The sequence below is a fragment of the Octopus bimaculoides genome, chromosome 2, assembly GCF_046866305.1.
Source record: "Octopus bimaculoides isolate indiv1 chromosome 2, ASM4686630v1, whole genome shotgun sequence".
In the NCBI taxonomy this organism is placed as follows: Eukaryota; Metazoa; Mollusca; class Cephalopoda; order Octopoda; family Octopodidae; genus Octopus; species Octopus bimaculoides.
Window position 1 is genome coordinate 123,207,112 of NC_142929.1, and position 15,911 is coordinate 123,223,022.

A 15,911-nucleotide genomic window follows, 5' to 3' on the forward strand; every position below is an offset into this window, starting at 1 on the left:
TCTTGCTAGTTAGCCTTCCTTTGATATTGCTGCACCTCTTATGTGTCCATAGCTTACACTGGGTACAGATCAAGCAGGGCTCCACTACTCCTTTACAAAAATTGACCTCACCCTTCACTCACCATGATCGAATAATTTATAATGTGAGGAATTTAAAACAAAACTTCCAAGTCAAAATTATAAGTTGATATTATATTTGATTGCAATAAAGTAGGATAAGTGTATGAAATATATTACTGATATTTAGCTACAAAATGTGTGCAAGTAGAAAGAAGTGTGGCTATCACAATATATTCAAGGTCACATTTTACTTGAGTAAATTAAATGCAATAATTTTTTTTTAAACCAGTTCTTGAAAATTTCATTTCATTAAAAAATTTATACTGTACATATCATTCAGCATCTCCATACACGTTTGACTCATCTCAATGCATACCATTTGCCTTATCTGACTTATTTCCCTTAGATACAGTTTATATTACTTCTTTATGAATTAGTGTTGGTCTCTCTTTCAGTTGTCCTTTTCTCCTTTTTCTAATACAATGAGGTTTGATATGAACAGACAGTACAGTGTTCACTTACACACTGCTCCATTAATTTGTAAAAACATTGTCAATAATATGAAACTAAAAATAATCAGTGTACAGAGAGAGAGAGAGAGAAGCAGGGAGAGAAAAAGGGGAGAGAGAATGAACTCATCTTTTTGTTTCATAAATTGAGTTGTCAGTCCTTTTCCCATCTTTCCAGGAATTATTCTTGTTCATGACTTGACAAATCGGAAATCTCACCAGAATTTAAGGAAATGGTTGACAGAAGTTTTAAACAAAGGAACCAGTAAAGGAAACAACAGGGAATACAATGAGTAAGCAGACTTTTATCGAACCATTTTGTTTCTGCTTGAGCCCTCACTCACATTACCATTGTCACTTTTTATTTGGTCATCATCATCATCATCATCATCATTATGTATATGTATGATTTATTCTGTAAAAATCACAAGTCTCACTTAATAATTATCGATGTATTATAGCAAAAATGGCAGATAAAAATGTCCTATAGTGTGCATTCCAGCCCTCTACAATTTGAGTTCATGTCCTGTTAAGGTCACCTTTGCCGTTCATATTTGCAGTTGATAAATAAATTACCAGTCCACTATATTGATTTCTCTCTCTCTCTTTCTCTCTCTCTCTCTCTCTCTCTCTCTCTCTCTCTCTCTCTCTCTCTCTCTCTCTCTCTCTCTCTATCTATCTATCTACCAATCTATCTATCTATCTACCAATCTCTCATACCTGTAATTCATAAGGCCAGCCTTGTGACTTTGTTTCATAAGTACATATGTCTAGATATTAATTATATATTAATTTCAGAAATAGGAATTTAGTTGGTCAACCATCTTATTCCTTGATTGATGATTAAAAACAATTACTGGTCAAGAACTGAGATTGATCTAATTAACTATTCTTTCCAACCAGGATTTGCAGGATTTTGTATCTATGTTAGAAATTAACATTTTATTGATTAAATATTGTATAACTATCCAAAATCTTCTGCCTTCCTATCATCTTTATATCTTTATCAGCTCTATTTGCTTTTAGTCAAGTAATGATTGTCTTCTTTGTAGGTGTGATTTTGATCCTGAACAATTTGCTGGTAACCAGATACCAATATTGGTAGTCGGAACCAAAGTTGATCTAGCACAAAGTCTGCGAGACAATTTTCTCTCCAAACGCTCAACAGTTGCTGAGGAATGTGGTGCTGGTGAAATAAACTTAGTAAGTCAATATTATCTGGGATTTATTTCTCACAGTTAGTAACTGTTTGATGATTAATATGTCTGATAGATATAACACAGATGACAGAAAAATAGGGTTATAAATAAAGGATGGTGATACTATTGGTGTAATGTATATGTCAGTGGTATGACGAAAGCAGGCAAGAAAGAGTATACAGTGTATTTGAAGAGACTATGGAATATGTGTCAATAATGTGATGTTATACAGTACTGGTGACTGGCAAGACTATATGGTGTATGTGTTAGTTGTATGATGTTGGTAGAGGACCTGTAGTGACAGGAATGACTGTTTCAGTAGTGTTGTATGGTAGTGAATACAGAGAGCTAAGTTTGATGATGGCTTGCCTCCTAGTTGTATTTATCATGTGAGCTTTGAATAACATCCTCAACCACCAATCTATCAAGTTTTTGAATTGCCAACTTATGAATTTTCATTGTTGACAAATTTCTAAATTGCATGAATTTTTTTTATTGACTTTGATGTATGAAGTTAGCTTCTTTATTTTGTTTGCAGTTTTAAGTTAGTTATAGGGTGACTTCTCTTGTGGTATTAAACTAAATATGGTGAAGTCAGAAGGCTTAAGTGTTGTATGTTTTGCATTTTGGTGTACATGATGCAAATGGTCTTCAGTTACTATTTTGTGACCTCTAAAGAGCTGTAATTTGTACATTATGCCTTTTATTTTATGTTGTGTTTGATACTAATGAACTCTATGCTTGACATGCATAATCAAATATTGGCTTATCACTTACTTTGTTGGTTGCTTTAATTGTGAATTTATCTTGTCCCAAGTATTGTCAACCTATAATTTTAAAGTCAGATTTCTCTGCCAGCCAGTGATTTAAGGATATGGCTTCTCTTGAACATGAGGTCTTCATTCATTTACTACAGTCTGGTGAAAAAGTGAACATTGTCTCAAATGTGATTTTTTTTGTATCTTGGATTGTTACTCCAAGATAGTTAGTTTGTGGCTAGGAACTTGGAGAGAATAATGGAATTGGACAGTTTAGGGGATGAACAAAGTTGACATAAGTGCTAAAAGTTGCTATCCTCTGCCTGAAAAAGAGAAAATAGAGTAGCACTTCCAATATAGAACCATATTCCAAACAGAATGCAAATTACTCTACTAAACTTACCCAAAACACAGTCCTTATGTATAGTTCATCTTAGAACTTCCAAAACACAGTTTTTTTGGCAAAGATATAGTCAGTATTGCCTAGTTTGCTCTGAATACTACTATTCAAAGCTAGGATTGAATGAAACCTAAGGATTAAAAGAAAATGGATATGTTGTGGTTGTGGAAAACAACTATTCAAGACGAAAATCCTAGAGGTTAAGCATGTTGGTCAGTTGACTTAAATCAACTTATCCCAGGCATTAAATGTATTCATTAGCTCTACTAATGAGCAAATCCATGTTTCTATTGCAGGATTGTAAACAAAAGAAATTCCTGGCTCCTGGATCTACCAATGCAGTAAAGGTGGCCAAATTTTTTGATAAGGTATTATTATACACTTAACCCCTCTTCCTACTTGTATTTTGACCAGACATCTTAGCAACATCACTCTACATTCCTCAGTTTCTCCTCTCATTAAACTTCATACCACAGTTCAATGGGTGGTATTCAGAAAAGATGATGTCTGACTATCAAAAGGTCAACCTAAGACATTTTAATGCTACTATGGCCATTCTACTCATCTTACTGTGTAATACTGCTTGCCTCAGTCTGCCATCCTAATATCAGGTACTTCTCCTACTTTACAGCTGAGTGGTTAATGTTCATAACTGATATCCAATTATAAACACAAACTTTGTAACAGGGTACAACTGTCTATGTTAATGTGAGAGGGAGGGTTTAAAACTGTAAAAAGGCATTTTCCACTTCATTGTTTTAATTAGTTAGTCTAAGAGAGAGAAGATAATGCTAATAACCTATATAAACCCTCGTAGATGGAGGTGAGGTATGGTTAACTACTGGAAGTTAGTCTCATCTATTGGTGGCAGAGGTAAAAACATGGACAAGGAAGGAGTTCCAGAGGTTTAGTTCTGTGTAAGGATTGTACTAATGGTATACTAATTCTGATGTACTATATGAATTGTTTGGGCAAGTGATTTTACACTTGGATACCTCGACTTAAAGATAACTATTCAATTTTGTTATCATGTATTCATTGTTGATCATCATCATCATTTAAGGTCCGTTGTCCATGTTGGCATGGGCTGAAAAGTTTGACCAGGGCTGGCGAGCTGGAAGGTTGCACCAGACTTCAGTCTGATTTGGCATGGTTTCTATGGCTGGATGCCCTTCCTAATGCCAACCACTCCGAGAGTGTAATGGATGCTTTTACATGTCACCAGCACAAGTGTCATTTGTGTGATACCAATATCTGCCATAACTTAGATTTTACTTGGCTTGATGGATCTTCTTCTCAAGTGCAACATAATGCTAAAGGTGTCAGTCATTCATTATTGTACCCATGAGGCCCAACACTCGAAAGGAGCTTTTCATGTGCCACCGGCATCAGCCACTTTGCCTCTGTGAGGCCCAACACTTGAAAGGTGCTTTTTATATGCCACTGGCATGGGTGCCAGTTACATGACACCAGCATCTGCCACAACTATGATTTCACTTGACTTGACAGGTCTTCTCAAGCACAGCATATCACCAAAGGTCCCAGTCACTAGTCATTTCCTCTGTGAGGCTCAGAGTTCAAAACTCATGTTTCATCACCTCATCCCATATATTCCTGAGTCTACCGCTACCACAGATTTCCTCCACAGTTAAAGATTGGCACTTCTTTATACAGCTGTCCTCATTCATACACATCACATGACCATATCAGCACAGTCGTCTCTCTTGCACACCACATCTGATACCTCTTATGCCCAACTGTTCTTTCAAGATGCTTACACTCTGTCAAACATGCACACTGACATTGCACATCCAGCAAAGCATACTGGCTTCATTTCTTTCAAGCTATGCATGTCTTCAGCTGCCACAGCCCATGTTTCACTGCCATATAGCATAGCTGTTCACACTCAGGCATCGTACAATCTGCTTTCACTCTGAGAAAGAGGCCCTTTGTTGCCAGCAGTGGTAGAAGCTCTCTGAAATTTGCCCAACCTATTTTTAATCTCACAGCTACACTCTCGGAGTATCCACCTCTGCTAGTAACTTGGTCACCTAGATAACAGAAGCTATCTACTACCTCTGGCTTCCCCCTCACAGTTGATGGAGTCTATTTTCTGTACATTGTTGGTGTTTATTGTACCTGTGCATCTTCCACACACAAAAGTTATTTTCCTTGTTACCTTCCTCTGATATTGCTGCACCTCTTATATGTCCATAGCTTACACCAGGTGCATCTTATGGAGTTTCTACCTACGCCTTTTCTACAAATCAAGCAGGGCCATCTACCTGAAGGGATCCTCTTGTTAATATTGTTATGCATGTCTTGTTGCTGTTGTTGTTATTGATAGCTGATTCTTCCTAGGGCTTATGTGTTATTTATCTATCATTTTTGAAAAACAGCCAAAACAACAAAAGAGAACACAGCCACACAAGTGACCAGGACTTTGTGATTGCTCCAAACTCTACTACATTTTGTGTGAGGAAATTATAGAAGTGGCAGTATTTCATTGGCACAGATGACCAATGCAATGGAAGGTTTGCCATCTGTTTGTAGTTTCAAGACATTCAAGAACTCCAAACTTAGATTGTACTCGGGGCAGGCTGCAATGGATGATCAGCTTCACTTTCTTTTTTCTAACTTCCTTGGCCAGTATGAAGGTGAATGAGATCATTGGGGGTGTATCAAGGATACACTGGGATGACTAGGATGATCTATGTTTCTCACTATTCTCTGAGGCACACATTCCTGTATGACTGCTGGATATTGCTCTTGCTCATTGAAAGTTAACCATTGATGGCTGGCATTCCTGTGTAATCCACTAAAATCCAGCTGTCACATGCATCATAAACATGCATATACACACAATTGACTCTTTCGAGTTCATTCACCCTTCAACTTGGTTTCGTTTTTCATCCTACAGAGTGTCCAGTACTCACTCTCCTCTTCAAGCAGGTTTGCTGGGGTTGTTGGTTTAATCATCAGCAACCCAACCATTCAACAAGTGGTACTGAGTTACACAGTATCAATAGTGCTCATGAACATTCTCACATTAGGACTTGTGTAAACTTCAACTGAATCCATAATTTGTTATTTTCTATATAAAGACTGGTAGAGATAAATGTGTAATGTATTGTCATTGACCATATAAGAACAAATTAGATAAATATTTAATTTACTGTCATTGACTATATAAAGACACTTATCATTGTCATCATCATCCCCATTATACATCTGTTTATCCATGTTGACATGGGTTGGGCAGGTTTCACAGCATGTTGTCACTTGAGGTGTTTCATCATCTGACGCTTAGTAATAAAGGAAATTAATCAACTTTGTTGTTATGTCTGTCCTTTTCTTTTTTTTTTTTTTTTGTACAAGAATTTTATGTCCAATTACTTTACAGAGTGAAGTAAATGCATTTTAGTATACCAACAGCACTGGATAGGCTGTTTTTCTGTTCAGCTAAACTTTCTTCTCTACTCTACATCAGTTACTATTGTCCCTTTGATGGCTTCTCTGTTTTTGGAATGGTTTTACAGTTAGTTTCCATTATTTAGAATTATTATTACCATCCTATGTGTGTGGATGGGGGTTTGTATTTGTTGTGTATTTGCATTTAAATGTGAGCTCTTAGAAAATATGGTTATATAAATAGGAGGGCTGTTACATTGGTACTCTGTAGTAACAAGGTTTGAAGCTGTATCTACAACATAAGTAGATAAAGGGGGTACTTATTAAAGCAACTGGATAGGTATACTAAGTGTCAGGCTCTGTAGACTAGGATAATATTTTATACTTACCTAAGTACTAAGTAAAAGTTAAAAGATGGCTACAGAGATTAGCAGCAGTATCAGTCAAAGGAAATGTTAAATGTAGTTAAACATCAAGGTAAATCTATCTGAAGCTAACTCCAAGATATAGATGGTGGAGGAGGAGCATTTGGCTGCCGGGTGGGGAGGGGGTAATTAGTGTGATGGAGCAGTATAGCAGAGTTGGTATAAAACTAGCTGTGACATGTAGATGCTATGACTAATTATCATCATCATCATCATCATCATCAAATTTCCATGCATGCATAAGCTGGATGAGTCTTCTCATGCACAGGAGACTTTGCTTGTCACCTAGCTTCACACCATTACCTGGTACCTTAGATGCCTTTAGCTGAGTCCTCTCTTTTGCAAGCATTCAGGCCAGGTTTCCAGTTTGAGGATATCTTCCTCCCTAGCTTCCCACCCTTCATGCAAGCCATGTAAAAGCATCATAGGCACTGCCTTCCCTTCTGATTAAAGATTAGAAAAAAATCAGTGTCTTGCCATTTCTTGGGGTCCCTTGCTCATCTGAAGCAGGCCTTCTTGTGATCCATCTTCAGTTCAGCTTTCACCAACTTCTGGATCTTCCTCTTCCACAGGATCCTTCCTCTAGGATTGCTTGACACTTTTTACCCATCATCATTATCATCATTATCCATGCTGGCATGAGTTGGACGGTATGACCAGGGCTGGCAAGCTGGAAGGCTGCACCAGACCCCAGTCTGATTTGGTATGGTTTCTACGGCTGGATGCCCTTCCATCTTCCATATATCTTTCTTAAACTTTCTCTTTTTTCTAGGCATCCTCTTCTGACAGTACACGATACATCCTCACCCATTCACTGTTCACATTTCCATACCAGCACAGTCATCTCTACACTATACATTAGTTGATCTCTTCACTGACTAGCCACTCAACTAGCTCATTTATGATCTGTCTCTCATATAGTTTAATATTACACATCCACAGTCACTTCATTTCTCCCCAGCCTCTACATACCTTCTATATCCACTGTCCATGAGAAACAGTATGATTTCAACATGTGCTTCAACTACTTCTGTACCTTATCAGCTATGTGTTTTTTTTTTATTATTACAGGCATTTAATGAAATCACTTAGTCAACTGCCACTTTGATGTGGTTTATGAATTTGTTCATGTTTAAGGGAGCCAGCTTGTCTTAATTTTAGATAAAATTTGTTAATGTTATTTCTGTTTCATTGCAGGTTATTGAGCGCAGGTTTTACAACCGAGAACTGGGAGGTCAGGTAGGTAGATGATCTCATGTCTATTGGAATTCTCTACATAGATATGCTTGCTTTGTTTTCATAGTACAACTAAGTAATCTTTTGTGTTATTTGACATATTCCGTCATCAACCTGAAGCAATTAAGCAATAAGACTCTGTATTACATGAGCATGGGGTTATGAGAAATGGTTGAAGCATAGCCTAATCATTGAGACAGTGGTCATGAATGACAATGATGTATATGTAAGCTGGTGGGCTGGTTGTGTGATACTGAACAGCTGAAGGTGTAGTATAGTATAGTGTAGTGGACATTAAGGCAATAATGTGATATGGTATAATCAGTGGTAGTAGACAATGTTATGTGGTAATGGTACACAGCTCTCACACTGTTACACATATTTCTCATCCACAGTTACATGTACGAGTATACATATCTTATTGTGCACACAGTTTCACATTGACATACACACCTTCACTCACACATACTTACACATCACTTTTATGAGCTTGAGCTCCCTCATCTGGTGGTCAGTGCTGAAGCTAGGGATAATAGATGAGTGGTTAGCAAGAGCTGTACAAGCAATGTACAGGGATGCTGTCATAAGGTGAAAGCTGGCAACAAGTATAGCAATGAATTCAGTGTACAGGTAGGAATTCACCAAGGATCAGTTCTTAGCCCACTCTTGTTCATCATAGTCCTCTAGGCTGTAACAGAAGAATTTGACAGGATGCTCTTAGGAGCTTCTCCATGCCGATGACCTTGTTCTTATAGCTGAATCAAACCAGAACTAGAGAAGAAATTTCAGGTGTGGCAGCAAAGTCTGGAATCAAAGGGCCTTAGAGTTAATTTAGCAAAGAACAAAATCCTAGTAAGTAGGAAAACAGACAAATCACAAATCCCTTCAAAGAGATAGCTCTCCTCGATATGCAGAAAAGGTGTAGGTAGAAACTCCATAAGGTGTACCCAGTGTGAGCTATGGACACATAAAAACTGCAACAGTATCAGAGGGAGGTTAACATATAAAATACAACCAGTATTCTTTATGGAGTGGTTGGCATTAAGAAGAGCATCCAGCCGTAGAAATCAAACCAAAACAGACAATTGGAGCCTGGTGCAGCTATTTGGCTTGCCAGTTCCAGTCAAACCATCTAACCCATGCTAGCATGGAAAACAGTTGCTAAATGATGATGAGTCTGTGGCCATATTGAAGCTCACACACATGTATATTTTCTTTCTCTCTGTCTCACTCACACACACATACCTGTCACTATTTCATACAAATGTTCCAGTAACCTTATTCATCTTCTCTATAGGCAGCCATGTTATCAGGCTTCATTAGAAGAACTTAGTCTCAGGTGAGACATTACTACTTTCTATGATTACCTAACTTAGCTTGTCTCAAGTGGACCATCACTTCTTTCTATAATTATTTAATCTACCTTGTCTCAGGTAAGACATCACTACTTACTACAATAACCTAACTTAGCTTGTCTCAGGTGAGATATCACTGCTTTCTAAGGTAACCTAACTTAGCTTGTTTCAGATGTGACATCACTGCTTACTGCTATTAACTTCTTTACCTAGTCTTTCAGGTGAAACTTCTAGGAAATACTGGTAAATATATGGTTTTGGTGTGGCTTTTCTTCTTTAGTTTTATTCATTTTTCTACAGAAAATTATTTGAACTTTGTAACAAGATTTTCATCAATCAGTAAGTGTGGAGTTCCATTTGAGTTATTCTAAATTTCAGAATTTCCACTGATCAGCAGATGTAAGTGTTATTGTGATGGTCAGTGTCAATATGAAGAAAGAAGCTAATCTCACACACACCTTCTTGTAAGCAGGGCCTCTACAAGTGGAATTCAGCCAGTACTTTAGTCCCAGGAGCCAGAGAGCTAAGTAGGGAGCCTATGAATATCTGAAGGCTCTTCCCTCAGAAATGAAAAATCTCACAGCCCCCTCGAATATTTAAATTCCCATCTCACCTCCCTATATTCCCAGGGCTCTAAAACTGTCATGTTCCACCTTGCAAAATTTCCTTTAGATGCTCTGCTTGTAGGGTGAGAGCAGCAGCTTTTATTTTCTCCCAGAATACATCAAACTGATTACCTTCAGCCATTATCATTATCTTTTCTCTACCTATCATTATTATAATCATCTTGGTATTCAGTGTATATGAAGGTTTACATAAGTAGTACTATCATAGAAGTACCTGCTTCATTAACACTTTTGTAGCTTTATGGTCATTATGCTATGACAGTAATGCTTCTATTACTACTATACTACGAATATTACTACACCTATGCGCAATTGACACGAAGGAACCTCTATATGTTGGCTTGGCCTGCTAGAAAAAGCAACCAAATCAACTTAAAATCACACCCTGCAATCATGAAAATAGATATTGTCCATCCAGGTTAATGTTGGCTTTGTTGCATAATAATTTAAAAAGACAGGATAATCATGATTGAAATACATTTGATTTTAGGTCGGTCTGCGAGTCATGTGCTGGTACCATGTAAACAGCATTCATGCCAGGGCCACACATGTGCACTTGTGTGGTGCCATATTAAAAGCACCCAGCACATTCTAAAGTGGTTGGCATTAGGAAGGGCATCCCACCATAGAAACCAAGCTAAATCATACTGGAACCTGGTGCAGCTCTCCAGCTTGCCAAGTCTGGTCAGACTGTCCAACCTATGCCAGCATGGAAAATTGATGTTAAAGAATGATGGTTAGTCATAGTCGTGGTGGTTGACAGTACCAGGTAAATGACACCCGTGAATTGTAGTTCTGGTCATTGATGGTGCCATGTAAATGGCACCCGTGTATCAAAGTCATGGTTTTGCCGGTGTCATGTAGATGGTACCTGTGCCAGTGACATGTAAAAGCACCTATTACACTCCTGGAGTTGCTGGTGTTAGGAAGGGCATCCAGCCATAGAAACCATGCCAAATCAGACTGGAAACTGGTACAGCTTTCCAGCTTAGCTCCAGTCAAACTATCTAACCAGCTTGGAGAGTGGACGTTAAATGATGACAATGATATATATATATATATATATATATATATATATATATATATATATATATATATATATATATATACATACATACATACACACACACACACATAAATGTGTAATGATGTCTGTCTGTGTTTGGGGTTACTCTAACTCCTCCCATACCATCCAACCAATTTTAATGATTTTTGGCACATAGGTAAATCACATGCCCTGAAGTTCAAATAAGGCCAGAATGTTTCGAAAACTCGATAATGGTCAGTTGGCATCGGTTTGTTTGACTATAACCAGTTGAGCATGTCCCTTTGTGGCTGATGATATGTACATCTCTGATCATGAGCAGAAGTAGTGAGAGAGTATCATAGCCATGTGTTGAAAGGAATTCCTTGGGGTTTGAGCAATTCACCTTTAGAAACATGGGTGTTTTGTTCAACATTCTTAAACAACCCTTATTCAGGGACCTTTTGAGCAGGATGGGCTACTTGACCTGAAGAAAATTCTAACTGGGCCCCACCTGCACGGTCATGTGCTGTTTATTTTGATATGAGATCACCATGTCACACCAAATGTTTTAGTGTGTGATTTTTGGCCCAACTTATATATATATATATATATATATATATATATATATATATATATATATATATATATATATATATATATATATATATATATATGTATGTATGTATGTATACATCTGTCCTCATGGAGTAAACCTATAATGAACAGTGTATATATCTTCCAATGGGGATCAAGAAGATCTTGGCAAATTAACTTAGAAGCACCTTCAAGTATGTTAAGCTAACAGGTTACTCCAAAAAAATTATGTAAACATTCCAGATCATTCAACTGGTTACAGAAATGTGACTTGACACAAAAATGATGAAACATCGATGTCCATCACACCTAAATGGGACCTGGTGCAAATTATCTTGCTTGCTTATGACTGACTTGTAGGTGATTTAACACCAGATGCATTGATGAGAATATATTCTCTTATACCTAAAAGCACAGCATACCCACCAACTAGCAAAACACATGCACTGTGTATGTGTGTTTGATATTGTTTATATATGGTACTGAATGCATGTATCTGTATGATATTGATGGTAATATGAACAAAAACTAAAGCACTCAGTATTAAAGTACATAATATATCAGAAACAATACATACATTTTGTAACTGGCACATAAAAAGCAACCACTGCTCTTATGGAGTGGTTAGCATTGGGAAGGGCATCTAGCTGTAAAAACCATACCAAATCAGATTGAAACCTGGTGCAGCTCCCCAGCTTTCAGTCAAACCATCCAACCCATGCCAGCATGGAAAACAGACATTAATTGATGTTGATGATGATGTATGCATGTGCACACTTAATATATGCATGGAAGCTAGTATAAATACAACACAACATATACATTATTTATACAAATGTTACTGTCCATTACATATCCCTATGTATACATAGATGTAGCTGAACACATTCATTTAGAAACATTTGTTCATATATTCGTTACCTAAGGTGGGCTTTGATACTTTCACACAGAATATACCAGATAGTTTTAAATCAATCAACACAAGTAATCTAATACTATTCACATTAAAATTACATCCCCTGAAGAGTAACAACTTCATTTGTGGTTGTAAACAAAGGCAGCACTACTGATGATCATCTTTTTTACAAGGCTGTGAAATTGACTGTACATTATGTATAGTTATATTGCTGGTATCTTTACATATTTGTTCAGTTAGATGACGGCACTTATAGTTTTAGTAGGTCTGGTAAATAAATATCTATTCCCAGTGTCAAGAGAGAGGTCAATCAACATCCCCATAACACCATACAATCTCTCAAGTCTGCCATAACTAGCACTCTGTCCAAGATAAATTGTAATCAGCTTATTCAGATATGTCAATACTTCCAACTCTGTACTGAAGCAGCCATTGATGCTAATAGTGAATTCATTGAAAAGGGGTAATAAAAGGATTTTCAAGATAATTTGTACCAATTTGATTTCAAAGACAGCTTTTGTTCGATGCACTATGCTTCTTTTTCTAAATTCATACAGATAACCTCAAAAAACTGGCACACCTTGATACACCCACGCAATGTACATGACTGAGCCTGTGCAGACAATGCTGCTGGAGCAGGGTGAGTATGCTGGGTATCTTGGTACAGTTGAGAATTTTGGTGTCGGTGATGCAGTCGGTCCACTTGACATCCAAGCTGTGTCTCAAATTACAAAGGTGGAAAACGTTGAAATGCCACTCCTGTCTGGAGTAGAGGCTTCACGTCTCACTGCCATAAAGTAGCATACTAATGATGCACACCTTATAGACAGCAATCTGTTTGCAGCCCTGACACTCCCTTTTGTGCTACAAAATTATCTCATTCTTTCCATACACTATGTCTGTTTCTCTTCTCATACTCATGCGACCTATTTGTGTATTGTTTCCTTTTCCCTCATTATTACCTCCGCCTTCACTAAGGTGGAGGTATTGTTTTCAGTCACGTTTGTTTCTTTGTCCATGGAGAAAATATCTCAAGAACCGCTGCATAGATTCGGATGAAACTTTCAGGGATGTTTGGCCTCAGGACTGGCATGAACTGATTAGATTTTGGGATCAATCTGGTACCGGACAAAGATTCGAGATTATTTTTCCGGCTTTTTCACTTAATTTTTGAGAGTGGTCAGGCTCATTTTCAGTATCCTCGTTTGTGAGAACAGTTGAGTTTATTTCAGATATCATCATCATTGTTTAACATCCACCTTCCGATCATTTCAAATGTAACCACATGTGTATCGTTGGCGATTTTCTTCCTCCGTCTTCCCTTCCTTTGGACTTTTCCTCTATTTCTGAAGAAGGGCTTTGCTCAAAACATTAAATCCTCTTTCCTTCCTTTCCTGAGTGTCTGATAATACAGTAATTGTGCTATGTCCTCGCGTTATTGTTTTTTCTTGTTTGTTCTTCTTTGTTTGGATTCACTATATCGCTAGATAGATAGATAGATAGATAGATAGACAGACAGACAGCCAAACGTGTGTGTGTGTGTGTGTATACATGTTGCAGTGAATATATTGTTGTCTAAATTACGCAGAAATGAAAATAACACTGACATCTCATTTTAACAGATATCTTTACCAAAAGTACATAAAATTATCTTGAAGTACTAAAAAGTAAATGTATTCAATAAAATTACCATTGGCTTCAACCACGGCCTCCAGACAACTTCGGAATTTCCTGCTACTCTTTTGGATGGTCTCCTTGTTTAAGTTGATGAATACTGCCATAATTGTTGCCTTCAGTTCATCTTTGTTGTTTCAAGGAGTTTTGTTGATCTCTCAATCAGCTGCACTCCACACATGATAATCAAGGGGGGTTGCAGTCTGGGGGGTTAGGTGATGTGATCGGCTCTTTGTTCCCACTTCCTCTCCTTGACAAAATCGCAGACTACAGCATACATGTTATTACAAAAACATAAATTTCACAACTTGCAAAGTAAACACAGTGATGTCACTTGGCATGTTGCTTCGTGAAGGTTGCTCCTAGCTCTCACTGTACACATAACTATGTGCTGCCATCTGTTGGTATGCTACAGAACTATTCCAGGAACTTTTTGATACTACCTTGTATATATGTATATATATATTTCTATATAAACTCACACACACCATATCAACATCATCATTTAACGTCTGTTTTCCACGCTGGCATGCATTGGACAGATGTGTGTGTGTGTGTGTGCAAGACTCGAGCATTGTTGAGTGCTCTGCAACCATGTGGTTTTGAGTTTAGTTGCCCTGCAGTGCACCTTGGGCAAGTATCTTCTACTATAACCCCAGGCTAACCAAAGCCTTGTGAATGGATGTAGCAGATGTAGCAGGTAGAGTGCTTGGCACTTTGGCCCAGTACTTTGGTTTTCTTCAGATTGATAGGCTGAATTCCTGACAGGCCTTTGAAAGTTTGTCCGTGAGGTGCTATATTTGCTCCTCAGAGTGCATTGTCAGTGCTGTGTTATCCATGAACAGCATTTCCCTGATGAGTACCTGGCGCACCCTGGATTTTGCTTTCAGCCTTGACAAACTAAACTGTTTACTGTCTGATCTGGTATGAAGGTAGACACCATCAGTTGATGTCCCAAATGCATGTTTTAGCATGACTGCAAAGAAGATGCCAAACAGGGTGGAGCCAAGCACACAGCCCTGCTTCACACCACAATGTATGTTGAATGCCTCCAAAGAAGAGCCATCAAATTGAGTGATGACTTTCATATCAGAATGAAATAATTGGACAATCCTGAGGAGTCTTGAAGGACAGCCAATCTTGGCAAGGATTTTCAACGGGCTGTCTCTACTGACTAGATCAAAAACCTTTGTGAGGTCAGCGAAGGTGATAAAGAGTGGTTACCTTTGTTTCTCAGCACTTCTCTTGTAGCTGTTGAAGAGAGATCATGTTGATGGTGGAGCGTTCTGATCTGAAACTGCACTGCGATTCATGGTATACCCTCTTGGCAATTTTCTGTAATCCATGTAGGATCAAGCAGGCAAAGGCCTTCCCAACAATCCTTAACAGCAAGATGCTTCAGTAATTATTGTGGTTACTTTTGTTCCTTTTGTTCTTATATAGGGTGACAATATTGCAGTCTCATATTTTGTGAAATTGTTCCCTCCTCCCAGCACTGACACAGTAGCTTCAGCAAGTGGCTGAGTAGAACTCTCCTTGCACATCTGATGATCTTTGTTGGGATGCTATCCAAAGCCAATGCTTTTTCAATGGGCAAGCTATCAATGGCTCTGTTCAGTTCTTCAGCATTTGGCAGTGTGTCCAGCTCTTCCATGACAGATGCTTTATGGTGTCTAGTGTGCTGTCTGAGATATATATATATATATATATATATATATATA

General features: G+C 37.9%; 1 protein-coding gene across 10 annotated transcripts in view; it reads left to right on the plus strand.

The window, feature by feature from the left end:
- The window catches only part of LOC106871814 (rab-like protein 3), a 40,275-nt gene that overhangs the window by 15,290 nt on the left and 9,074 nt on the right, over positions 1-15,911 (plus strand). The window contains exons 4-9 of one of the 10 annotated variants that reach the window (XR_016240729.1): positions 748-862; positions 1,622-1,772; positions 3,223-3,294; positions 7,960-8,001; positions 9,296-9,337; positions 13,074-13,156. Coding sequence is in view for 6 of the 10 variants with exons in the window: in XM_089347618.1 (XP_089203744.1) it covers positions 748-862; positions 1,622-1,772; positions 3,223-3,294; positions 7,960-8,001; positions 13,074-13,127 (434 nt within the window). In the remaining 4 variants the exon portion in view is untranslated. Of the gene's footprint in view, positions 1-747; positions 863-1,621; positions 1,773-3,222; positions 3,295-7,959; positions 8,002-9,295; positions 9,432-13,073; positions 13,157-15,911 lie in introns of all 10 variants that reach the window. The other 9 variants (XR_016240728.1, XR_016240731.1, XM_089347618.1 and 6 more) reach the window with 9 other exon arrangements.